The sequence below is a fragment of the Salmo salar genome, chromosome 15 (assembly GCF_965601325.2).
Source record: "Salmo salar chromosome 15, fSalSal1, whole genome shotgun sequence".
Classification (NCBI taxonomy): Eukaryota; Metazoa; Chordata; class Actinopteri; order Salmoniformes; family Salmonidae; genus Salmo; species Salmo salar.
In genome coordinates this window covers 39,926,899-39,950,853 of record NC_138305.1, presented here as the reverse complement: position 1 = coordinate 39,950,853, position 23,955 = coordinate 39,926,899, and the positions used below count along the sequence as shown (strand labels likewise).

Genomic DNA, 23,955 nt, shown 5'->3' with positions numbered 1-23,955 from the left:
ACGGCATGTACCTGTAGCAGCACAGACAGGAATGGATGCTCCATAGAACTAGAATGAGAGGTTCCAAGTCCCTTCAATTCATTCTATTTATATGGGACGCACCCTCCCCACAGAATCCCCTCAGGCAGAAACCCCAACACTGTCATTCAACTGTTGGCCAGGTGGAGTCTTCATGATTACCGAACAAACTTTCTACATCACGACATCACGATTGTGTACAACTTCTTCAAATGCACTCGATTTAGATAACTCGACGAGCGAGGTAGGCGGAGATCACTCTTTGGAATGGTCCCAAAAGTGCAAACTCTACTCAGCACTCCAGGGTCACAGGTGAGCTAAATCAAACAGCTTTTAACAGGAAATAAATGTTTTTGCCACTTTTGTACACTCACTTGGTGTACAAACTGATGCTTGTCTGCACTTAGGTTTGGAAAGAGATGCTTTCCTTTTTCTTTCATGATTTCTCTTTCACCCTCAAATATATTTTATTTTAATATTACAACGAAATGTCAACTTCACGGATGTATATTTTCGTGGAGATATATAGTATTTTATCCATTATGTAATACTGCTGCCACTGATTGGCACTGTTGTGCTATTTGTGCCATGATGCTGTATATATTAGGCTTGGCCTAGAATTACAAATTTTATCAGACTACTTTGAAATATGGGGATAGCAAGATATGGCATTTATTGTAAATTACAATCATTACTGAAAATTATTATTTTGTTATAAGACCAAGTAATTCCAGGAAAGCCCATATCAAGCCATAAAGCATTCTAGGATGTGTCTGATATGGTATGTTGCTTTTCTTTATCATCTATGTAGTTTCCATGTTGATGTGGAGATGTATCTCAAAAGTCTGTAGGCATACAGTTTGTGTGAGATAGTAAAGTTAACTCTTGATCAATATGTCTTTTGTGATTCTGTGCCAAAGTGTTAGGAGTATTTTAAATTCGTAGGAGATGCAATCTGAATATACAGTGTGGATTCTTCCATCTCTGTCCAGCTAAAAAGTCTGGTACCCAGACTAAATTCTCTCTGCTATAACACAGAAATGGCAGTATAGAAGCCGTCTTCAACAGCATAGACAGCTAGTAGCAATAAACACTCCATAGCACAAAAACATAAGCATCTTTTTATTTTCATTTTTGCCATTCCAGAAATTGTGAAAGCCATAGCTCATCCAATATTTTTAAACAGACATTCAATCGCTTTGCATTAAAATGTATTTTGGCAAAGCACCGGCTACCTTGTTTCACTCACACACACACATACATATATACATATATATATGTATGGCTCTGCTTTGTTGAGTGTCGGTAATCAGTAAAGCTTGCACAGTCTTGTCATGGACACCAGAGGCAGCACACGATAAATCATGGGGGAAAGCACAACCCTGAATGTGTGCATGTGTTCACATGTGTATATACACACTCACTCCCATATGTATTTGGACAATGAATCTAACATTTTAAATGTGGCTCTGTACTTCAGCATTTTGGATTTGAGATCAAATGTTTCATATGAGGCAACATTATAGAATGTCACTGTTTATTTTAGGGTGTTTTCATATTTGTTTGACTAGTTTAGAAAGGAAAGCACTATGTATCTTGTCCCCCATTTGAAGAAATCATAAGTATTTGGACAAATGGACTTATAGTGTATTAAAGTAGTCAAAAGTTGAGTATTATTCCTAACGCTTGACTACATCAAGCTTGTGACTCTACAAACCTGTTTGATGCATTTGCAGGTTGATTTGGTTATGTTTTGCCCAATAGAAACTGAATGAAGAATGTAATTTTCTTTCAAAGTGAGTAATGAAGATGTTTCTGAACCCTTCTAAATTAACCCTGATAATGCCATGATTAAGAAAAATCATGAATGAATCATGAATAATGAGTGAGAAGGTTACAAAGGCTGCAACAAAACATGCTAATCTTTCACCATTACCAATAACAGAGGTTATAATTGGGGGGGGTGTCTTCGTACCTCTAACCTTCTCACTCATCACTATTCGCGATTTGTTCAAGATCACCCATAACATCCACATGAATGTAGAATTGTTCAGAAACAGCTTCTATTCTTATTTACAATAAAAGTGACTCATAAATAACCCAATACATCATTGCCCATTCACTTCCTATTAGGCGACGACGCTGATATATGTTAGCAGAGCAGCAGTACAGATATCTACAGTCAGATCTTCAGAGTAAGGGGCTGAATAATCTCTTCAACTCAGGCTTTCCTCATCAGAACAGTTTGGCAACCTCTTTACACTCAGCTTTGTTTGGAGCTGAAATTCATTATTGTAGAAATGGTTGATTGCAAATCAAGATGTAACCACAAAAACTCAATTTTGCAGCAAATCAAAAAGCAAATTCACAACCAAAAAAAATGCAGGCCAATATATATATATATTTTAAACAACCCCCGACACATTCTTCTGTTCAATCTCCAGCAGTCGTTATTCCGACCTCAGGGGTTATTTCTCAGCATGATACTCTAGGTAGAGTTAAAGGAGAAAAACAAAATCACCATGGTTTGTTGTTTTCAAAGAAATCCAATGGCTGTTGTTGGAACCAAAAGTAGTCTCCTCCAGGTTCACATTGAAATGTGGAATATGTCGCCTCAAAGTTCATCCCTGTGAGAAAGAGGCAAAACATTAAGAGATGGACATAGTGTATTTCCTCTATGTCAAATCATATCAACCTCCTCTTGTCATGCAACCGTAGGTTAGAGTTAGACAGTCCCATGCACAAACTGTTATAGAATGCCCCACACCATGTGCAAAATCCAAATGTCCCTATGGTTATTTGATTTCTCCATCTCTTCAGATTTAACCAATGAAGTACTAGTATATAATGCAGTAGGGGAGAGTGGGGTAAATTGAGCCATTTTTTTTTTTTTTTTTTTACATTCAGCATCACTCTGTCAAGGGGAATATAGTATTCTTTCTAACAAAGAGAGATATATATATTTCAGGATGGGGTTTCCCTGGAAATAATCAGCATTTATGTAAACAAAACAGTTCTGAAAACATTGCTTGTTCTTTTAGCACAACTTACCACGGGTATGGGGTTAATTCTGTACTGAATAAAATATTACTACCTTTTAAAAACCTGTCACTTTATTTCCCAAACACAATTCAACACAATTGCGTTTTTGCCTTTTAATAATTTTAAGCATATTTTAACACAGGCTTATATCCTACCTCATATCCTAGTGGTAATGCCTTGCATTACACCTGGGAAGAAAACACTTCAATTTGCTCAACTTTCCCCAAGGAAAACATTTTGACTATATTAGCCCACACAGCTACAAGGATGCACTTTCATGCTATGTTTAGGACCTCATATTGTAGCTTACCCAATCTGATGTATAGAACAATTTTTAAATAATCTACGCTGGTTTAGATACAAGCATCATGACACCACTAACACAAAGGCATTAGACTTTTTTTTGGACCTAACTTGCTTACCACTTTTTCCATGTGGTTTCTTCCTTCACAGACTCCATGAAATTATGTCCTAAATATTTGGTCAAATTATACATTTTGTGTATGGTTTCCTAGAAACAAGGGTGAGTCAACTTACCCCACTCTTGGCTATAATGAGGCTAAATGTCACTTCCCCTCAAGAACAAGGATGATACAATTGACATGCTCTCAAGCAAGAAGTATCACAGCCAAATACCAACCATATCAAATAGTATTTACATGAGATTTCAACTCCGAGAAACCATTGTTATAATTCCAAAGTATCCACACATGGTTTCTTTCACACCACATGTGCTTAGCTGAACAGCTTTTTTTTTTTTTTAGCATACTGGTTTATTGGATTAAAACAAAACAAAAAATGTGCAGCCAGTTGCCATAGTATGGAAGAATCAAATAATGATGACAAGCAGGAAACGCAGCCCCTTGGGATCCATGATCTACTCCAGGCCACACCATTTCACCTTTGCCCACTGTGTGAAGGAGAGAGGGGGGAGAGAGAGTAGGAAGTCACTTCCACCTGGACCACTGCTTCTCTTTGTCTGTTAAAGGCACGTAAATCACCCCCATCAGGGGCTTCATCTTGGTGCTGCCGTCCGCCAGCTTGTCGTACTGCTCCAGCATCTGGTTCCCTCCAGCCGGCCCCACAGGCAGAATCAGCCTGCCGCCTGGCTTCAGCTGGTCCAGGAGCTGGGAGAGGAGATTGAAGTAGGCTCACTGGGTCAGAATTAGATACCCTCCAAGGCAAAACATTTCAAATTTCCCACCCCATCAGACTAGTCTTCTCAGACAAGCTGTTCACATTAAAGGGCGGCTGAAATGACTGATTTAGCCCCAATTTCAATCCTGACTGACAACGAGATTTACAGTTGAAGTCGGAAGTTTACATACACCTTAGCCAAATACATTGAAATGCAGTTTTTCACAATTCCTAGTAAAAATTCCCTGTCTTAGGTCAGTTAGGATCACCACTTTATTTTAAGAATGTGAAATGTCAGAATAATAGTTGAGAGAATGATTTATTTCAGCTTTTATTTCTTTCATCACATTCCCAGTGGATCAGAAGTTTACATACACTCAATTAGTATTTGGTAGCATTGCCTTTAAATTGTTTAACTTGCGTCAAACGTGTCGGGTAGCCTTCCACAATAAGTTGGGTGAATTTTGGAACATTCCACCTGACAGAGCTGGTGTAACCGAGTCAGTTTTTTTCAGTCATGCCTTTTCAGTTCTGCCCACACATTTTCTATAGGATTGAGGTCAGGGCTTTGTGATGGCCACTCCAATACCTTGACTTTGTTGTCCTCAAGCTATTTTGCCACAACTTTGGAAGTATGCTTGGGCTCATTGTCCATTTGGAAGACCCATTTGTGACCAAGCTTTAACTTCCTGATTGATGTCTTGAGATGTTGCTTCAATATATCCACATAATTTTCCCTCCTCATGATGCCATCTATTTTGTGAAGTTTATCAATCCCTCCTGCAGCAAAGCACCCCCACAACATGATGCTGCCACCCCCGTGCTTCACAGTTGAGATGGTGTTCTTCGGCTTGCAAGCCTCCCCCTTTTTCCTCCAAACATAACGATGGTCATTATTGCCAAACAGTTCTATTTGTTTCATCAGACCAGAGGACATTTCTCCAAAAAGTACAATCTTTGTCCCCATGTGCAGTTGCAAACCGTAGTCTGGCTTTTTTATGGCGGTTTTGGAGCAGTGGCTTCTTTCTTGCTGAGCGGCCTTTCAGGTTATGTCGACATAGGACTCGTTTTACTGTGAATATAGATACTTTTGTACCCGTTTCCTCCAGCATCATCACAAGGTCCTTTGCTGTTGTTCTGGGATTGATTTGCACTTTTCGCACCAAAGTACATTCATCTCTAGGAGACAGAATGTGTCTCCTTTCTGAGCGGTATGACGGCTGTGTGGTCCCATGGTGTTTAAACTTGCGTACTATTGTTTGTACAGATTAACATGGTACCTTCAGGCGTTTGGAAATTGCTCTCAAGGATGAACCAGACTTGTGGAGGTCTACAATTTTTTTCTGAGGTCTTGGCTGATTTCTTTTGTTTTTCCCATGATGTCAAGCAAAGAGGCACTGAGTTTGAGGGTAGGCCTTGAAATTCATCCACAGATACACCTCCAAATGACTCAAATGGTGTCAATTAGCCTATCAGAAGCTTCTAAAGCCATGACATCATTTTCTGGAATTTTCCAAGCTGTTTAAAAGGCACAGTCAACTTAGTGTATGTAAACTTCTGACCCACTGGAATTGTGAATTATAAGTTAAATAATCTGTCTGTAAACAATTGTTGGAAAAATGACTTGAGTCATGCACAAAGTAGATGTCCTAACCGACTGGTGTACCCTTAAATCTGCGACAATTCTTTTCCCTAATCATCTCGCAAATCTCAGTTTTAGACGAGACTGACTTTGACAAAAATGATCCTACCATAAAACGTCAATTAATAGGCTGAGTGTTTAATTTCTTAAATCACTGAACAGGCGCTTATTAGAGAAAGGTTTCTATTTCCTTAATGTCCAGAGCTTTTGCTAATTTGCATAGTTAATTGTTTCCTTCCAGCATTTGAATCCATTTCCTAATTTCCTGCACTAATGTGTTACCATTTACACAACGTGTCACGTTTCTTTTGGATTAGTATGCCTCCATAAAATTGCATTTTCGGTAGTTCTTATTTTCACCACTAGAGGGTGACTGCCAATTTCTAAGGTTCTGTACTCCCGAAGTTGTTGGCTGTTTTTGTGCGTGCCAGTTAGATAGCAGTTCTCAGCCAATGGCAAGCAGTTTCTTACTGGCGATAAAAACCGATAGCCATATTTTATTTAATGCAACAAATCAAACATTAAACCTCAAACAATTCATGGTAATCTTGTAAACAATTGATTTAGACCAGGCGTTGAGTTGAAAGAGGCATTTGTTTTCTGTAATGTGTTCCGTTACCCGGCTATTAAAAAGGAACAGACAGCTATTTAAGACTCTGCATTTAATTTAAGTTTTACGGTATTTACACATTGTAGTAAATTTTGACACTAGAATCTTTTCCGACTCATGTCGACACCACCGTTTTCAAACAGAAAAGTTGGTTTTCCATTCAGTCGCTCTTTAACATGCAATGTCTAGCCTGAGTAGCTACAATTGAATAGACCAGGGGACTGTTTGACAAAATAACATAGCATAGAGCACACCAACATTCCCTGAGACCGACCAAAGTTTCATCTAACAGAGTTAATCAGTGCTGTTGTTGATCTCTACTCTGAACACAGCATTCCTAAGGATGATGGTGGATTTAGGTTATGTGGCTCCTATTAGCCGGGACCCCTTTGATGCCTTCAATTGTGTTTTTCTGTGGTTTGGGAACTTACTGCTTGTGGCACGTTGGGTGCTGCCGCGCCCACGTGGATGGCATCATAAGGCGCCTCCTCTGGATGGCCCATCCGCCCGTCTCCCACTGGAACACAACAAACAGTCAGCAGCTGTCACTCACATGCTGCCAGCCGCCCCGCAGTGCCAGCATTATACCCGCCAAGCAGGCTGCACACTGAGAAGCAGAGTGCCAGGGCACACAGCAGAGCTGTGAGATGACGGCTCGACCTCGTCTCTGGCCTATGAGGCTAATGCTGGTTGACTGCAGGGCACGCTCTTTGACTGCAGGGCACGCTCTTTGACTGCAGGGCACGCGAAAGTAGACACTCTCCTTTCAATAATTCAGCAGAATGCTGGACCCACGTCAACTAAGCTGCTTTGTGTTGCTCTCCCAATGAGTGACCAATATTCATTAGACTCCTTTGAAACATTCCTTATTTGACAGTCAGTGCATCGCCAACCCTGTTTTAAGCTTATACAGTGTCTAGTGGAAGTCTACATTTTAAAGTAGATTTAAGTCAGAGAAGGTTTGAATAATGCTGTCCATCAATGATTCCCAACCAAATGTACTGATGTTTTTGACAAAAACAATGGATATATGTTGCAAGGTTGGTAGAATCTTATTCAAAATGATTCACAGCTGTAATGGCTGCCAATGGTGCTTCCACCAAGTGTTAACTATAGGGTGTGGAAACATACGCAATCAATACATCTTCATTTTGTATTAACTTGGAACCTTTTCACTTTGAAAAAACGTGGAGTAGGCTGTGTAGATCGGAAGGACAAATATCAAATAGAATCCCTTTTTAGAATACATTTTAAGGCAGCAAAATGTGAAGACTATACAAAGGGGTGTGTAGACTTTCACTAGTGATTATTTTATATTTAACTGACACATTTGTACAATACATTTTAATAACTCAACAATACAAGTCACCAAATTGGAGAGAAAAATTCCCATCTTGCTTTGTTGCTTTTGGGACTTACCTATTAGTTTGACTCGACCAGATGACATCAAGCTGGGGTCATCTTTCTTTACATTGTTAATAGAATCATCTACCAGTTCCTTGATGTGGTCAATTCCTATCACCTTGCCTTTGGGACCTACCTGTTAAATACAATAAATTAGGAAGGTCTGTGACATCAAACATTACACAGAACCCAAAATATCCCCAAAACCTGAAAATGGACAATTTACCAACTCTCCCACCAGAATACATTACCTAATATGTTATGTGTTTACCCATCATCATGTGTAGCTCACCATTCGTGCGAAGCATGCAGATAGGATTCCACTGCCAGACCCAACATCCAGAGCTTTGGCCCCATCATACAGCTGATCGTGCAGTAGCTCCAACGCATAGGCGTGCTGAGGGAGAGATCAACATACCTGTCAGCACTGTACTTGTAAACCTCTGGGTTTTGCTCAGTTGGTATAAATTAGAAGAGCAAGGCGATCAATGTTTGATACGCAACAATTTAAACAAATATTAAAAGTAAAAGCTAGGCCTACCATGTGTGGCGCACTGATGGTTGCTTGATAGCCTTTGGGTGCAAAGTGAGGGATAGTTAGTTTCTAACATTCATCAATGGCTTTGCTTATTGAATTTGCACTACCCTACTTTATTGTACTACAAGAAATAAGCACACACCTATTGACTGTGGGGAGTCCATGTAGGGGTTGCTTCTGGAGAAATGGCCTCGGTCTGTGGCCAACATGACTTCATAGACCTTGTCTGACTTGATGATCCCATTTTCTGAGGACACAGGAAAACAGTGTGATCCTCCACAGTGGACAATGGACAGTCACAGACTCACAAACACCGCAGTGTCTTCGGAGTAGACTAATCCCCCCACAGGAGGCTCCACTGACAATTGGTGCCAACAGTAGGAAGTGCCCGCGACAGCCAGTGCTGCTGCTCTCATTAATACTCCCCCAGACCCCGGGCCCCAACCTTACCACTATGTTGCTCAGTGGTCACAAGGATACATTACACCTGCACTCCCAACAGTTTTAGATGAACAAGTAAAAAATTCTGACCCCTTGACTTTTTCCACATTTTGTTATGTTTACAACCTTATTCTAAAATGGATTACATCATTTTCCCCCTCATCAATCTACAAACATAATGACAAAGCAAAAACTGCTTTGTAGAAATGTTTGCAAATGTGTAAAAAAACAAAAAACAAAACTGAAATACCTTATTTACATAACGATTGAGACCCTTGAAACTCAAAATTGAGCTCAGGTGCATCCTGTTTCCATTGATCATCCTTGAGATGTTTCAATAACAATTGGAGTCAACCTGTGGTAAATTCAATTGATTGGACATGATTTGGAAATGCACACAACTGTCTATATAAGGTCCCACAGTGGACAGCGCATGTCAGACAAAAACCAAGCCTTGAGGTCAAAGGAATTGTCAGTAGGATTGTGTTAAGGCACAGATCTTGGGAACGGTACCAAAACATTTCTGCAGCATTGAAGGTCCCCAGGAACACAGTGGCCATCATTCTTAAATGGAAGAAGTCTGGAACCACCAAGAGTCTTCCTAAAGCTGGCCGACCCAGCCAAACTAGGCAATCGGGGGAGAAGGGCCTTGGTCAGGGAAGTGGCCAAGAACCCGATGGTCACTGACAGAGCTCCAGAGTTCCTCTGTGGAGATGGGAGAAACTCTGCAGCACTCCACCAATCAGGCCTTTATGGTAGAGTGGCCAGACAGAAGCCACTCCTCAGTAAAAAGCACATGACAGCCTGCTTGGAGTTTGCCAAAAGGTGCCTAAAAGACTCTCAGACCATGAGAAACAAGATTCTCTGATCTGATGAAACCAAGATTGTAGTCTTTGGCCTAAATGCCAAGCGTCACATCTGTAGGAAACCTGGCACCATCCCTACGGTGAAGCATGGTGGTGTCAACATCATGCTGTGGAGATGTTTTTCAACGGCAGGGAGTGGGAGACTAGTCAGGATCGAGGGAAAGATGAACGGAGCAATCCTTGATGAAAACCTGCTTCAGAGCTCTCAGGACCTGAGACTGGGGTGAAGGCTCACCTTCCAACAGGACAACGACCCTAAGCACATAGCCAAGACAGCACAGGAGTGAATTCGGGACAAGTCTCCGAATGTCCTTGAGTGGCCCAGCCAGAGCCCGGACTTGAACCCGATCAAACATCTTTGGAGAGACATGAAAATAGCTGTGCAGCGACGCTCTCCATCCAACCTGACCGAGCCTGAGAGGATCTGCAGAGAAGAATGGGAGCAACTCCCCAAATACAGGTGTGCCGAGCTTGAAGCACCATACCCAAGAAGACGAGGCTGTAATGACTGCCAAAGGTGCTTCAACAAAGTACTGAGTAAAGGGTCTGGAATAATTCTGAAATGTGATATCAGTTTTATCATTTTTTTTAAAATACATTTACAAAAATGTCTAAACCTGTTTTTTGCTTTGTCATTATGGGGTATTGTGTGTAGATTGAGAGGGAAAAACAATACTTTTTAGAATAAGGCTGTAACGTAACAAAATGTGGAAAAAGTGAAGGGGTCTGAATACTTTCCGAATGCACTGTATATGCACACAATAGGCTAGTAGGTTAATGTTGGTTTTTTTGAACCCACTGTGTGTTATAATCATCGTTTAACTCAGAGAAAACCTGGAGGATACAAAGAACACTAAAGTCAGTAATTAGCATGCATCGTGAGTTTGACCCGTTTAAATCCGGCTTAGGCTAACTTAAGGTTTGCAGCTGGTGAGTAGGCCTAAATGGGTCAGCATGCACATGACAACAGGGGAGCATGGGTGTTGCTAAAAACTTTTACCCAGAACTCAACTTTTGGGAATAAAATATTCCACCACTTCAGCATCACATTTTACCCCATGTTTTAGTATCCCTGGATGCAGTGTTGTGCATGTTGTTATGTTCTCAACATGAAATATGTCCCCTTTTATGTCTATACAATATCACAAATGTAAACAATGTTCACCCAAAGGGATTTTGGCAAAACGCTCAGACCCGCCCTAGTACCAAAGTGTCTGCTGCAGTGCTTTGCTGGACACTGACCGTGTAAATATAGCCAACTAGATCTGCTTGCCAAATCATGTTGGACACTGAATTAGGCAAGCCAACCAGCTGCTCTCTGCACCAAGTCTTCAGGAGATCGTTCTCGTTTTTTAACAAAAAGATATTCCTAGTAAATGGGTGAATTTGAGCAATATAATCTTATCTATTAGATTTCAATCGAAATCAGCTAACTTTCAATCAGTTAATCCACTTCCTTATTGTATGGCGCACACACACAAGAAAACATAGACATTCGAGAGAAAAAAAATCTTAGCTGGTTCACAGCAAGACTAACTACCACAGTGGTGTGTCAGGTGTGACTACAAATTGAATGAAATAGTGCACAACTACCTATGAGTGCTGAGTGTGTGACCAGTAGTAGTCTGTTATAATAACAACAGGGTGTGATCATGCCTCTCTCCCAAGGAATGGCATATCCTACAGTACAGAAACTACGGTCAGTACAGCGGATCAACATGCAACGCATGGATGCCCCGCACACAGGGTAGCTTCTTCGCTAACTACTACACTGCTGTCCATATTCGCTGCTGTTGTAAAAACATAGACATATCTATTCAGTCGAACTTCCCATGCATGTAGTTAGTAGGCTAGCTCACTAACAAAACGGTTTCGGTATTCACATTTCTCCACATATGCCATACATATCCCATGAACTGGCTAGCTAGCAAATTAGCTATGTTTCTTTTTTGATTCCGCAACACAGCCGTTGTTGGTAAGTTAGGTAACTAGCGTTAGCTACTACCAAGCCAACAAAAAGAGGTTGGGGAAAACAATTATGTACATTATTGCATTGGGGGCAGAGCCCAATATGACGCACATAAAATATCGGAGGCTCTATAAATACGACTGCCTTCAATTAAATGAAGCCACTAGCTATTGTTAACACGCAATTATTAACTAGTAAACTGTGCTAACAGTTGCAGATTTGCTAACATCCGCCTGATATTACTGTAACTTGAATACAGAGGAACACATTGGCTGTGGTAACTAATGGAAACAGTGCGCTGTCCCAACCGCTAGCTAACGCGATAAAAACTTTAGTAGCCTCCCATTTCTAGCCTAGCCCGACCGTTGCCACCATGCTTTGGAGAAAGCAGCAATTCTTCTTTCCCCATTAGATCTCTAAACCAAAATGCTTAATTATCCACTTTATATAATGAGTAAACTTACTGCGAAGGTTGTTTACAAGCTCTGCGTGGCTGGCTCCTCCTGATTTCCAGGCCATTATTACACACACTCTGCGGAGCAGGTAGAGAGCCTCTGTCAGTGCCGAGCCTGCGCCAACGAAACTGACAACCTCTAAAAAAGATGGAGGGGATACGTCACGCGACATAATTCGCAGTTTGCAGCTTTTTCCACACGGTTATTCACTGAATAAATTGTGTTGACATATTATTTACATAATACGATGTTTTATATTTAATTTGTTTTTTTGACCACTCAGATATGATTGCCCGAGCATGAAGCTATCTTCCACGTTCACCCACTAAAGGGGCGCGAGAACTTAACTCATTAATGAATTAGTGACGTGTTTACAAGGCGTTTAACGTTTCATTTAGTTCAGTTTGTCCTAATGGGCCACCATATGAGACCTGGCGGGATTCAGGAAAATTCATGTTAAGGGGACTTGTTTTAATTAAAAAAATAAACAGAAGTACAAGTAGCTACGTTTAAGATTATTATGATGGAGGGTATCAATGCAAAGTATGTGTCACAGAAAATCAGCAAAACGAGATGGAGACCGGTCTCATCTTCGTCTTTACAGCAACCAGACATCTTTGCTACTGGGTCTTGGGATAACGAGGTGGGTTTGCTAGCTAGCCAAACCGCTAACTGTACCGTTAACTAGCTACTGTCGGTACTGTCAATACAACGTTAGTTTGCTTTATTATTCTCTGTCAATAATAACAAACATGTCACTTTACTTACCTACATTACAGAAGTCCAGTGTGCTGCCACTAACGTTAGGGCAATTTATGCATAGCTAACTAGTATACTTAGCTACCATCAATCAGCTGTTGAACATGTATTTTTGTCTGATTGCATACATCTCTTTTTAAGAACAACAAAATTTCCATTTGGTCCATCGGAGAGAATGGGATCTCCGGTTTGGACGATGAATTTGAGGGAGACCCCCAATTAGTATGTGAACACAAACATAATGGGGATGTTCTGGACCTTCAAGTAAGTTTATCAACTAGGTCTAGGATATTAGACTGATATTGTTGTACTTGGTCCTTATTTTCAAAATATAATGCCATAATTGAATGTCAATCTTACACTTTTAGTTTCTGGATGAAGACAGAATAGTAACAGCATCATCGACTGGAGCAGTGATCATCTTTCGGCATCACCACAACAGCCAGGTATGGATGTTATTTCACGAGACATCGTCATAATGAAGATACACCAACAATCATGGATAGACAATTACAAATGTCAAGGTAGCTTGTGGAGGACCTTGTGTTCAATAGCACCTGTATTCCCTTCTCAACAGACATTGTCTGTTTCTCAATTGTGGGAAAGAGCACATCATTATCCCTGCGACAACGCTCCATGTACTGGAATTGTGTGTAACAGCCCTGAGATTGTCACGGTCGGGGAAGATGGAAGGATCATCCTCTTCAGAGCGGACCAGGAAGGAGTGCTGCGCACCATAGGTCGAAACAATACTTTAGTAACAATACCTCATAGATAATTGTATTCTCCCCTGGCAGTGGACATTGTTTTCATCAAGGTTGCATTTTGAACTTGCAATGGCCTACATGCTAATTTCCAAAAGTCATCTGGAACTTGAAATAAAATCCCACCCTTTAACCAAGATGATACTGACATACTATTTTTTCTTAATTGTCAGAAAATGCTGATAGTAGCACAATCCATGATGTGACTTTCCTAAGGACTACGGAGATCCTTACTGTCAATTCAATTGGCCAGCTCAAAATATGGGATTTCAGGCAGCAGGGCAATGAACCATCGCAGATTCTTTCACTGTAAGCTGTTTAAATATTTGAAGAGCTAATGTAAATCAGTTTTTCTGGTCCTACAAGTTTGTTGTGTAATGTCCTTTATGTATTTTGTTTTGCCTGCAAGAACTGGGGACAGAGTCCCACTGCATTGTGTGGACAGGCACCCCAACCAACAACACATTGTGGCCACAGGGGGGCAGGATGGCATGCTCTGTATCTGGGATGTGAGACAAGGCAACATGCCCTTTTCACTTATGGAGGCACACTCTGCTGAAAGTAAGATATTTATGGAAGTAGTTTATTTACTAAAACAGCAAGTCTATCTTTGGTTCACAGGTTAACAGTTTTTTTGTGCTCACAGTGTGGGAGGTCCATTTTCATCCATCAAACCCAGACCACCTGTTCTCATGCTCAGAGGATGGATCACTGTTGCATTGGGAGACTTCCTCAAATTCAGACACACCATCCTTCTTACAAGGCAAGTCATCAGAAATATATTTTTAAAGGCTCACAGAGCAGGATGGTTGTGTTTATTGCTAAATGGAAGTATTTGATATATCAACCTGTTTATTTGGCAGGATAACATTACTGTAACACCAATCATTCATAATCCGAATTGTACTTTTTGTTCACCAGGTGGACGGAACACAAGCATAGTTTCGCGCAGCGCAACAGCCCCAGCAGGTGGGAACCAGTCCCTCATCAGTTCCTGGCTCACTGGAGACTCAAGTAAGGGACGCCTTGAGACCACTCACATGCTGCCGAGCCAGACCCTGTCTGTGAACAGTCTGGATGTGCTGGGACAATGCTTGGTGTGTGGAACAGACGGAGAGGCTATTTATGTCAACAAACGGGTCCCAATTTAGAAAACTGTTTTGCTATTAACATTAATAGACATGCTGGATGGACTTTATTTACCTTTTAACTGATTGTTAAAATCTGTTTTCAGTAAAAGGTCTCGCTTCTGAGGATTAGATAACCTCAATCGGGTGATTGTTTTTGATAGTCCTGAAGGAGGTTGAACAAATTGTAAGCATACAGGTCTTTTATTACCACTGAAATATTACTCTTGTACAGGAAATTGTGCTCAACACCAGTCAGAGTGCTTGATTTGTGGGGAAGTCATATTGGTTGTGTTCATGTCATTTAACTCCTGTGTTTTGAAATAAAATGTCTGCATAAAAATGTGTTCTCACTTATCCAATTATGTGTCACTTTTCATAACAGACAAGATATACAGTTTGACAAAGAACCATTATATGGACCACATTTTAAATCTTATGAGAGATTATTTATAGAATCCATTTTGTTTATATGTTGTACTTGGAGGGGGGCGCTATCACAAGGGATGATGGGGGGGAAACAACCCAGTGAACCAGCACATCCGGGAAACTTGTCTCTGTCAGACATCACAGGAATATTCGAGCCACAGTTGGGACTAACACGGAGTAGTATTAAAGTGAATTACTTTCAAACGTCTAAAACAGTAGATGTACTCATAGTTGATCGCACTTTCTAGTTGATTTGAAATCTGGAGATTTGATTAGGAGAATAACACTGCTGCCGGTAAGTTCATTGACAACAACCTGCTAGTTATAGCTAACTTGGATGGCTAGTGGTTGTTTTGCGACGCCGACGGCCGAAGACAACCCGCAGTAGCCGGGCCTTGTTATACCTGTGGTCGGGCTTTGCTGTCTGGTTTAGCTAACGTTAGCTGGCTGGCTAGCTAGCTAGTTATTTAACTGAAATTGAGTCAGGTGCTAGTTACTTTTTAGCGTAAACTAGATAAAACATTGAATTGTATTCTAAGCTAACTTTTTGCTTTGTAAGTTAGGTTGCTGGAAAACGAATCTACTTACATAACATTCTACAGTCAGTAACGTTTATAGGTACAGGGTTAACCATCTTTGGTTGCTAACGTTAGTTAACTATTGTAAGCTAGCTAAGTAAGCCACCAACACCATTCGTTTTCATGGTTACGTTTGCTAACAAACGTTAGTTCCATTAATAAGGTTGTAACTTAAAGCTACAAAAGTAAACTATTACACTTATCTCCCATAATGAATTGTCTGAATATATTAATTGACAAAATATGTAGGGTCATTTCACTGCTTCAGTATCTGCTGAGAGGTTGCATTCATTACTATTAGCTAGCTGCACCATGTTTATGTTTTGTCATCCCCAGGTACTCAGCAGGATGCAGATGTAAAGTAATTCTTCTTGAACCATCTCTTGGCCCCAGATAACCTCGCAGTCCTCTCTTGTTCTCTCCGTTGGCTGCCAACCTACATGTTCTTACATGAAGAGAGGGGAGAAACCCGAAGGATATCGACAGATGCGACCCAAGACTTTCCCCGCCAGCAACTACAGTGGCAACAGCCACCAGATGCTGCAGGAAATTCGGGAGAGTCTCCGTAACCTTTCCCGGCCTTCTGACCTCCCTAAGGTGGACATGGGGGGCGCTGGAAAGGTGATGCCTGAAGATCCCAGGCAGCAAGGGCGCTGCATCAACCCCAAAAACCCCTACCACAAGGCCTTGCAGGAGATTCGCAAGTCCCTGATGCCTTTTGCCAATGAGCCCAGCTCTTCTGGAAGGACTGCAGAGGTTAACAAACAGATGCTGCTGGTGCTGCTCTCTGCTGGTTTTGAGGAGGTAAGGAGGAAGAATGTAAAAGTGGAAACTACTTAACCTAGGTAGCGCATTAGTACTGTGTAGTAAATTAAGTTATTTTCATTTGAATGAATATAACAAAAATAATTAAGATGTTTAAAATCAGTCAAGCAACGTTGTCGAATAATCTGAATTATACCAGTTATAATTATACCAGTTATAAAGTTATAAAATCGTCACCACCATTCTAACAAATGATTATATTTTGGAATATTTTTGTATGTTTTTTTATTCGGGATGGTGCAACGCTTTCAGTGTAAACTTAAAGACTAAAACGAGATATAAAGTATGCAGAAAAGATAATGGAGCTATATGTATATATATATAAAAAATAAAGATAATCTTTGAGAACTAACAACATTCACCAAAATAAAAACCAGACAGTCAGGGAGAATGTAAAATTCCAAAAATGTCTTGGCATGGGGCCCCCATTGATTTTATGTTTCAGTTACTCAGATAGCATAAGAACACAGCATAAGCCATGACAAAATATGTAGAATTTCATGAAATTAGCTTTAAAACAGCAACATTTTGTTGAGCAAAAGAAGGAACTCATAAATGTTTGCTCGGGGTTCACACCATTGTCCATTTCTACCTCCACACACACACACACACACACACACACACACACACACACACACACACACACACACACACACACACACTATGCTAACTTTGCCACCGCTACAAAAAAAAACATCTTAGGGGAAACACTTTATACCATGAACAACTCTGAAATATTCAAGCTATTGCACAAAATGAGTTATTGCAGAATGTTTTCCCTTTGTTGGTGGATGACAGGAGACTGATGTGAAATATGAAAGCTATGCAATGTGGAATGACCAGCTTTAGCTGCATGCTCAGGGTGTCATGATTGTCTGTGACCTTTAGTCACTTTACCTCGACTAACCGGTGCCCCCGCACATTGACTCTGTACCAGTATCCCCTGTATATAGCCTCGCTTGTTGTTTTACTGCTGCTGTTTAATTATTTGTTACTTTTATTTTCTATTTTTTACTTAACATGTTTTTTTTTTTCTTTCTTAAATCATTGTTGTAAGTAGGAATTTCACTGTAAGGTGAAACCTGTTGTATTCGGCGCATGTGACAAATACATTTGATACTCAGCCCTGCGGCAGAGATCAATGAAACCAAGTATGTCAAAAAGCTGCTGATATGTCTGGTTCTTAAATAAATACAAAAAATATATATATATATATTCATTCCATTGTATTTGAGAGTTGTGGATAAGTAGTTCCTGTAAACTTGATATGTTTGTCTAATAGCGCCTCGAGAAACCTTTTATTTCAGGTATTAATAGCTAGTAAATGTATTGTGTGCAGGAAATGGTGATCCGTGCTCTGAAGCAGACCAACAGTCGCAGTGTGGAGGCAGCCATAGAGTACATTAGTAAGATGAGCTACCAGGATCCTGTGAGGGAGCAGATGGTGGCTGCCGCCGCCCGCCCCGTCAATGCAGGCATGAAAGCCCCCGGTAGGTGTCTGTCCTCTGGGACCAAACCACTCCTTTACCCAGGGTTGTTCACGGAAACCTGGCTACCATTGTTCCAGGATCTAGGACTTGGCTATACTATTTGTCTCTGGAGATACAATCAATTGTCAATGAGGGAACAAGATTCTGTTGAACAACTCTGGTTTGGGGGAAGGGAGTGTGTTTCAAATGAGAATGTTGTACAAGGCACTGGTTTGCTTTCTTTCATATTTCAGTAATGTCTATCGCAAACATAATTATTCATTTTTATATGCTGCCATGAACTGTAGTTTTTCTTTCCATCATTGCAGGCTCATCTCACATTCAGCAGCCTGTGCTAAGAAGGCAGAGCTGGAAGGGTTCCAAGGAGTCTCTGGTTCAGAGACATGGCCCCATGATGGTGGAGGGGATGATTTACCATTCAGACAGCCCTGGACCCCAGGGTGACCTGGCAGGACGAGGCCCACCCCCAGCCTTCCCACAGGGTCACCCTGGCAACAACCAACGGGTCAACCCTCCCCTACCCCCTCAGGTGCGCAGTGTCACCCCTCCCCCAAACAGAGGTGCAACCCCGCCCCCACCTTCCTGGGACAGTAACCTCTCCACTAAGCGCTTCTCTGGCAACATGGATTACCTCATGCCCCGCATCTCTCCTGTTCCCCAAGGGGCCTGGCCTGAAGGCTACTCAGCCCCCCAGAACCAGAGGGGCATCAGCCCAGTGCCCATGGGCCGTCAGCCCATCATCATGCAGAGTTCTGGGGGTAACAAGTTCAGCTTCCCCTCCAGCTGGTCTCAGAACGGCTCCCCTCAGCCAGACTACATGGGACACCAGAGTGGTGGCAGCAGACAACCCCCTCCCCCTTACCCAGTTAATCAGAGCAACAGACAAAGCCCAACCGCTCAACAGATGCAGGCCGGAGGTCCTGCCTCCTCCCCATCCTACATCAACGGTGGTAACCTCCCCCAGTCCATGATGGTGCCTAACCGGAACAGTCACAACCTTGACATGTACAACATGGGCGTGCCTCAGTCCTGGTCCCAAGCCACCCCTGGCCAGCCTCAGTCCTCCCCAGGTAGTGGTAACCAGGACGTGTCCCCCTCATGGCAGCAGCACAGCATCCCTGTCCGATCCAGCTCCTTCAACAGCCACCAGATGAGCAACAGGCAGGGCCACCCGGCCAGCTCCCAGCCCTCTGCCACCACAGTGACGGCCATCACCCAGGCCCCCATCCTGCAGCCTGTAAAGAGCATGCGCGTGCAGAAGCCTGAGCTACACACTGCCGTGGCCCCTGCACACCCACCCTGGATGCACCAGCCCCCTGCACCTCCCACTACCTACCAGGAGCCGCTACCACCAGCACCCATGCCCCAGGTACCCATGCCAGTAGCAGAGGTGCCCAGTTACCAGGGTCCTCCACCCCCATACCCCAAACACCTCCTCCAGCAGCCTGTTGCACTCTGCCCTGCCTATGACCCAGGGCCCAAGCCCAGTTCTGGGAGAGAGGAGGATGCAGAGGAGGAGGATTGTAGCAGCACCGCTAGTGACAGGCCAGAAGGCCCAGACTTTGCTGCTGTGGGAACAGAGAAGGAGAATAAACAGATCACCACATCTCCAGTGCCTATGCGCCGGAACAAGAAAGACGAGGAACGGCGAGGAGACCCCAGAGTGCCTCTCTACTCTCCCCAGGCCTTCAAGTTCTTCATGGAGCAGCACGTTGAGAACATCCTGAAGAACCACCAGATGAGGATTCATAGGAAGAAACAGCTGGAGAGTGAGATGCAGAGGGTGAGAGTACACAGTCACTGCTTATAATGTCCCTGTGAGTTAAATTTGGTCTAATCTATGGTATAATGGTATAATCTAAATACATTTGGTCTATTCAATTCGGAGGAATACAGGGTATTTATTTATTAGCTGAAATGCCTACATTTTCACTGTAATTTGGCATGTCCAATGACAGTCAACCTTAAGATTCTGGCACCCTCTTCAAATATGTTGTCATGCAGTCCTGGCTTTCAATCTTCCTGACTCTTTACTATTTATTTCCCATTTTATATTTTCATTCTTTTGAATGTTATATTCTTCCCTTCTGCTTAGCTGTCTCTCTTTCTCTCCTTTTCTCTCCCTGCTGTCACTAACAGCTGATGTAGAAGGTAAAGGTATCTCCTATCAATGCTGTGACCTGAATAGTCCACACAGATCAGTGACCAAGTAAGCAGCTGTTGAAAGATGGGCCACTTTAATTGAACGGCATGAAGCCCTCTGTTGACTGACCGCATCACACCAACTCCTTAGGGAGATGCATGCCTTCCCATCCACTTTCCATGTTTAGTGCTCCGTCCAGCTTAAATTATGCTTGCCAAGACAACCAGCCTTATTGAGAACTTCTGCTGTATCTCTTTGGTTGTTTTTTATCTCTTACCTTTCTAATGTGTTTTAATGCTTACTATTTTGTGTTCCTTGACCTGGGCCAGCATTCTGCCAGGTTGAATCCATTGCTTTGCTAATACATCTGTGGTTGTCTTATTTTGTGTCTAATTCATGTTCTGTGGTTCTCTTAAGGGCCTGAATGTAAATTGTCATATTTTGCAATTTAGGTCAAGTTATCAGGGGATGCCCAGGAACAGATGCGCATGATGCTGTCTCAGAAAGAGTCCAACTACATCCGACTGAAGCGGGCCAAGATGGACAAGTCCATGTTCAAGAGGATCAAGACCCTGGGCATCGGCGCCTTTGGAGAGGTGTGTCTAGCCCGGAAGGAGGACACTGGAGCCCTGTACGCCATGAAGACGCTGCGCAAGAAGGACGTTCTCCTCAGGAACCAGGTGGCCCACGTCAAAGCAGAGAGAGACATCCTGGCTGAGGCTGATAATGAGTGGGTGGTGCGGCTCTACTACTCCTTCCAGGACAAGGACAACCTGTACTTTGTGATGGACTACATTCCTGGGGGAGACATGATGAGTCTGCTGATCCGCCTGGGCCTCTTCAAAGAGGAGTTGGCTCAGTTCTACATCGCTGAGCTCACCTGCGCCGTGGAGAGTGTGCACAGGATGGGCTTCATCCACCGCGACATCAAGCCAGACAACATCCTCATAGACCGGGACGGACACATCAAGCTCACCGACTTTGGCCTCTGCACCGGCTTCCGCTGGACACATGACTCGAAGTACTACCAGAGTGGTTAGTATGATCCATGTTTTATGATGCTTGTTGCTGCTTCAATCCAAGAGGATGTTTTGGTCTTTAGGGTAACACTGTTCTCCCCCTTTTCATTGTCAATAAAGCCATGCAAATCTTTGTGTCGTCTCTCTGCAGGAGACCATGTTCGGCAGGACAGCATGGACTTCAGTAAGGAATGGGAGCAGGACCCATCTAACTGTCGCTGTGCAGACCGGCTCAAGCCCCTGGAGAGGAGGAAGGCGAGGCAACACCAACGCTGCCTGGCTCACTCCCTGGTGGGGACACCTAACTACATCGCTCCAGAGGTGCTGCTAAGGACGGGTAAGCCTGTGAAAAGGAAAATTTGAATCCGCTCTGAAGTTGAAAATATTATCGGTGATGTTTGAATGACCAGTGCAGGAGTGGAATTTTGAAAGGTTATTATTTGTCTCTTGTGCATCATGTTATTGTGTCTAACATGTGACTGTGTTACCTCACTTTTCAAGGATACACCCAACTGTGTGATTGGTGGAGTGTTGGTGTCATTCTGTATGAAATGGTGGTTGGGCAACCTCCTTTCTTAGCAACTACACCCCTGGAAACCCAGCTCAAGGTATCTAACCCAGTTAAAAACGGAGCATATCTCATGTTGGCCTGGTTTGTTAAGTGCTGTTGTCCTCCGCTCTATGTTTAAAGCTCTGGTTTGTTATTCTACCCAGGTGATAAACTGGCAGACCACCCTGCACATCCCCCCTCAAGCAAAGCTGAGCCCAGAGGCATCAGACCTTATCATTAAACTATGCCGTGGCCCCGAGGACCGCCTCGGCAAGAACGGTGCTGACGAGATCAAAGTGCAGCCCTTCTTCAAGACCATCGACTTCTCCAACGACCTGCGGCAAATGCAGCCGGCCCCCTACATCCCCACCATCGCTCACTGCACAGACACCTCCAACTTTGACCCGGTGGATCCAGACAAGCTGTGGAGCAGCAACAATGAAGGTGAGGGCAACCACAACGACACCCTCAATGGGTGGTTCAGGAACGGCAAGCACCCCGAGCACGCCTTCTACGAGTTCACTTTCCGACGCTTCTTCGACGACAACGGCCACCCCTACAGCTGTCCCAAGCCCATTGGCATAGAGTATGAGGAGGGTTTTGATGGGGATGAGGCAGACTCTGAGGCCCTGACACAGGAGGAGGGAGACCAGGAAGAGAGCAACAGGGCACAGGGCCGTGATTTGGTCTATGTGTAGTATCGTTTAAGAACATGTTTGTTCTGCTGGACTGTTTGCACATAATAGGTCTGGGAAACAGGTTTCTGGTTTGTCAGAGAGCGGGTCAGGGTGTGTGTGTGGGTTTTCAGTGGCATATTCTGTGGGGCGGAACAATTACGATCAGATATAATTGTACCATTCAAGCAGATACACGGTACATATAACTACACTACAGTATAGTCCCTCTACACTACAGTCTACAAGAGGGTTTAGTCTTTTCACACTACAAGTGTATTCATGGGGTTGTACATGGTAAGGTTAATATGTGTTGACTCTGAACAGACTTAAATTAATTGAAAGAAAATATCAGGGTTTTCTTCGAAGAATTACAAACCCTGTTTTCAGCCTTAATTTATTCAATATATTATAAACTGGTGATGCTAGTTGATATATGAATGAGATTTTTTTTGTTGTAACATGTTTTTATTGGAAATGTTCCTAATTTATATTTTAAGGTCTTGCAATGGGGATATACTGTATTAGTGATATAACTGGTAGGATTTGCAGGGATAAGTAACTCTTGAATTATTCATTCCTGTGCCTTTGATCTTCTGCTCTTTCACCAAATACTGTATATGGGACTGCCATTTCAAACTAGACTAGCCTGAGTTGATTGAACTAGGATTGTGTGTATTTTTTGAATTTATACATAAAATGTATTTATAAATTGTTGTAAATATTTTCTCTATTCTGTTGGTTAGTTGATATTCATTAGGGCAGGCCCTCTTCTTTATTCCCCTCTAAAATCTCTTTCCTCAGTAATTTTTGGTAATGGTCATTCCACAGTGTTTATTTTGTTTAATGTGGCCTTTCAGCACCAAGGAAAATCTGAAAGGTACCTATTGTAATAATACAACAAAAAAAACAGTTGGGGCCGACAGGCTCTCTTATGCTATGTACAGTAAATGTTATTCTCTTTCATTCACTTCCACTTCATCTGCTTTCATCACTTCTTTCATTCAGTCTCTCAACCAAAGCACTAGGCTACGCTGTGTATGAGCTCACTGACACAGCTGACCTGTTAATGAAGGACTGACACTGTTGTAATGGAAACTGGATTATGAACGGGCACTCTTTAGTAGCTCATGGTGGATGGATGGGTCTCCACTCCATCCCATCATTTTGCCTTTTATGTGTTTTGGAAAGCTATGAATGTAATTATGGAATAGGAACACTGACATTGCTGCACTGGTTTTGATTACATAATTCGATTTGAGTGTAAATGTATTTTAGGGAGGTTGGGTGCAGGGAACGGGAGTGATTTAATAAACAATGTAAAGCACTTGCACGAATGCCATTTTATTGTACCTTTCACACCTGACACCCCTGGAACTATCCAATATACAGGCTGGCTCTACTAACTATACAAATCAACAATGCCAGTATCTTCACCCAAACGTGGAGTCTGGTGAAGAGGGTCAAAGCCCATG

At 42.5% G+C, this 23,955-nt stretch overlaps 3 protein-coding genes across 5 annotated transcripts; 2 read left to right on the top strand and 1 right to left on the bottom strand.

Annotated features, from left to right (window-relative positions):
* Positions 1-1,127: 1,127 nt before the first annotated feature.
* On the bottom strand, positions 1,128-12,434 carry LOC106571303 (protein-L-isoaspartate(D-aspartate) O-methyltransferase). 2 transcript variants are annotated; one of them, XM_014144214.3, is made up of 8 exons: positions 12,132-12,434; positions 8,534-8,638; positions 8,395-8,426; positions 8,146-8,250; positions 7,869-7,989; positions 6,881-6,966; positions 3,962-4,187; positions 1,128-2,645 (listed from the first exon to the last, which is right to left on the bottom strand). In XM_014144214.3, the coding sequence occupies exons 1-7, from the start codon at positions 12,292-12,294 to the stop codon at positions 4,008-4,010; spliced, it is 792 nt and encodes a 263-aa protein (XP_013999689.1). In that variant the 5' UTR covers positions 12,295-12,434; the 3' UTR covers positions 1,128-2,645; positions 3,962-4,007. The 2 variants fall into 2 exon arrangements, with proteins under 2 accessions (XP_013999689.1, XP_013999688.1); XM_014144213.3 differs by having other exon boundaries at positions 4,018-4,187.
* Positions 12,435-12,512: 78 nt separating this feature from the next.
* On the top strand, positions 12,513-15,115 carry LOC106571302 (nucleoporin Nup43). Its single transcript, XM_014144212.3, has 8 exons — positions 12,513-12,765; positions 13,023-13,145; positions 13,250-13,327; positions 13,459-13,621; positions 13,819-13,954; positions 14,055-14,206; positions 14,292-14,408; positions 14,567-15,115. Exons 1-8 carry the CDS (start codon positions 12,643-12,645, stop codon positions 14,794-14,796), a joined length of 1,122 nt encoding a protein of 373 aa, XP_013999687.1. The 5' UTR covers positions 12,513-12,642; the 3' UTR covers positions 14,797-15,115.
* A 157-nt stretch (positions 15,116-15,272) lies between these two features.
* LOC106571304 (serine/threonine-protein kinase LATS1) lies at positions 15,273-23,813 on the top strand. 2 transcript variants are annotated; one of them, XM_014144215.3, is made up of 8 exons: positions 15,273-15,496; positions 16,116-16,583; positions 17,944-18,094; positions 18,403-19,877; positions 20,690-21,272; positions 21,408-21,593; positions 21,758-21,864; positions 21,971-23,813. In XM_014144215.3, the coding sequence occupies exons 2-8, from the start codon at positions 16,230-16,232 to the stop codon at positions 22,502-22,504; spliced, it is 3,390 nt and encodes a 1,129-aa protein (XP_013999690.1). In that variant the 5' UTR covers positions 15,273-15,496; positions 16,116-16,229; the 3' UTR covers positions 22,505-23,813. The 2 variants fall into 2 exon arrangements, with proteins under 2 accessions (XP_013999690.1, XP_013999692.1); XM_014144217.3 differs by having other exon boundaries at positions 15,304-15,496; positions 16,173-16,583.
* Positions 23,814-23,955: the final 142 nt, after the last annotated feature.

Bases quoted from the DNA above. Each gene is read 5' to 3' on its own strand.
- LOC106571303 (XM_014144213.3), bottom strand. From the start codon at position 12,294: ATGTCGCGTGACGTATCCCCTCCATCTTTTTTAGAGGTTGTCAGTTTC. The intron at 8,639-12,131 runs GTAAGTTTACTC...CTGTGTCCTCAG, and splicing joins GCTTGTAAACAACCTTCGCA to AAAATGGGATCATCAAGTCA. The intron at 8,251-8,394 runs GTAGGCCTAGCT...TCTCTCCCTCAG, and splicing joins CCATCAGTGCGCCACACATG to CACGCCTATGCGTTGGAGCT.
- LOC106571302 (XM_014144212.3), top strand. From the start codon at position 12,643: ATGATGGAGGGTATCAATGCAAAGTATGTGTCACAGAAAATCAGCAAA. The intron at 13,622-13,818 runs GTCGAAACAATA...CTTAATTGTCAG, and splicing joins AGGAGTGCTGCGCACCATAG to AAAATGCTGATAGTAGCACA. The intron at 14,409-14,566 runs GCAAGTCATCAG...TTTGTTCACCAG, and splicing joins CACACCATCCTTCTTACAAG to GTGGACGGAACACAAGCATA.
- LOC106571304 (XM_014144215.3), top strand. From the start codon at position 16,230: ATGAAGAGAGGGGAGAAACCCGAAGGATATCGACAGATGCGACCCAAG. The intron at 18,095-18,402 runs GTAGGTGTCTGT...CCATCATTGCAG, and splicing joins TGCAGGCATGAAAGCCCCCG to GCTCATCTCACATTCAGCAG. The intron at 21,865-21,970 runs GTATCTAACCCA...TATTCTACCCAG, and splicing joins CCCTGGAAACCCAGCTCAAG to GTGATAAACTGGCAGACCAC.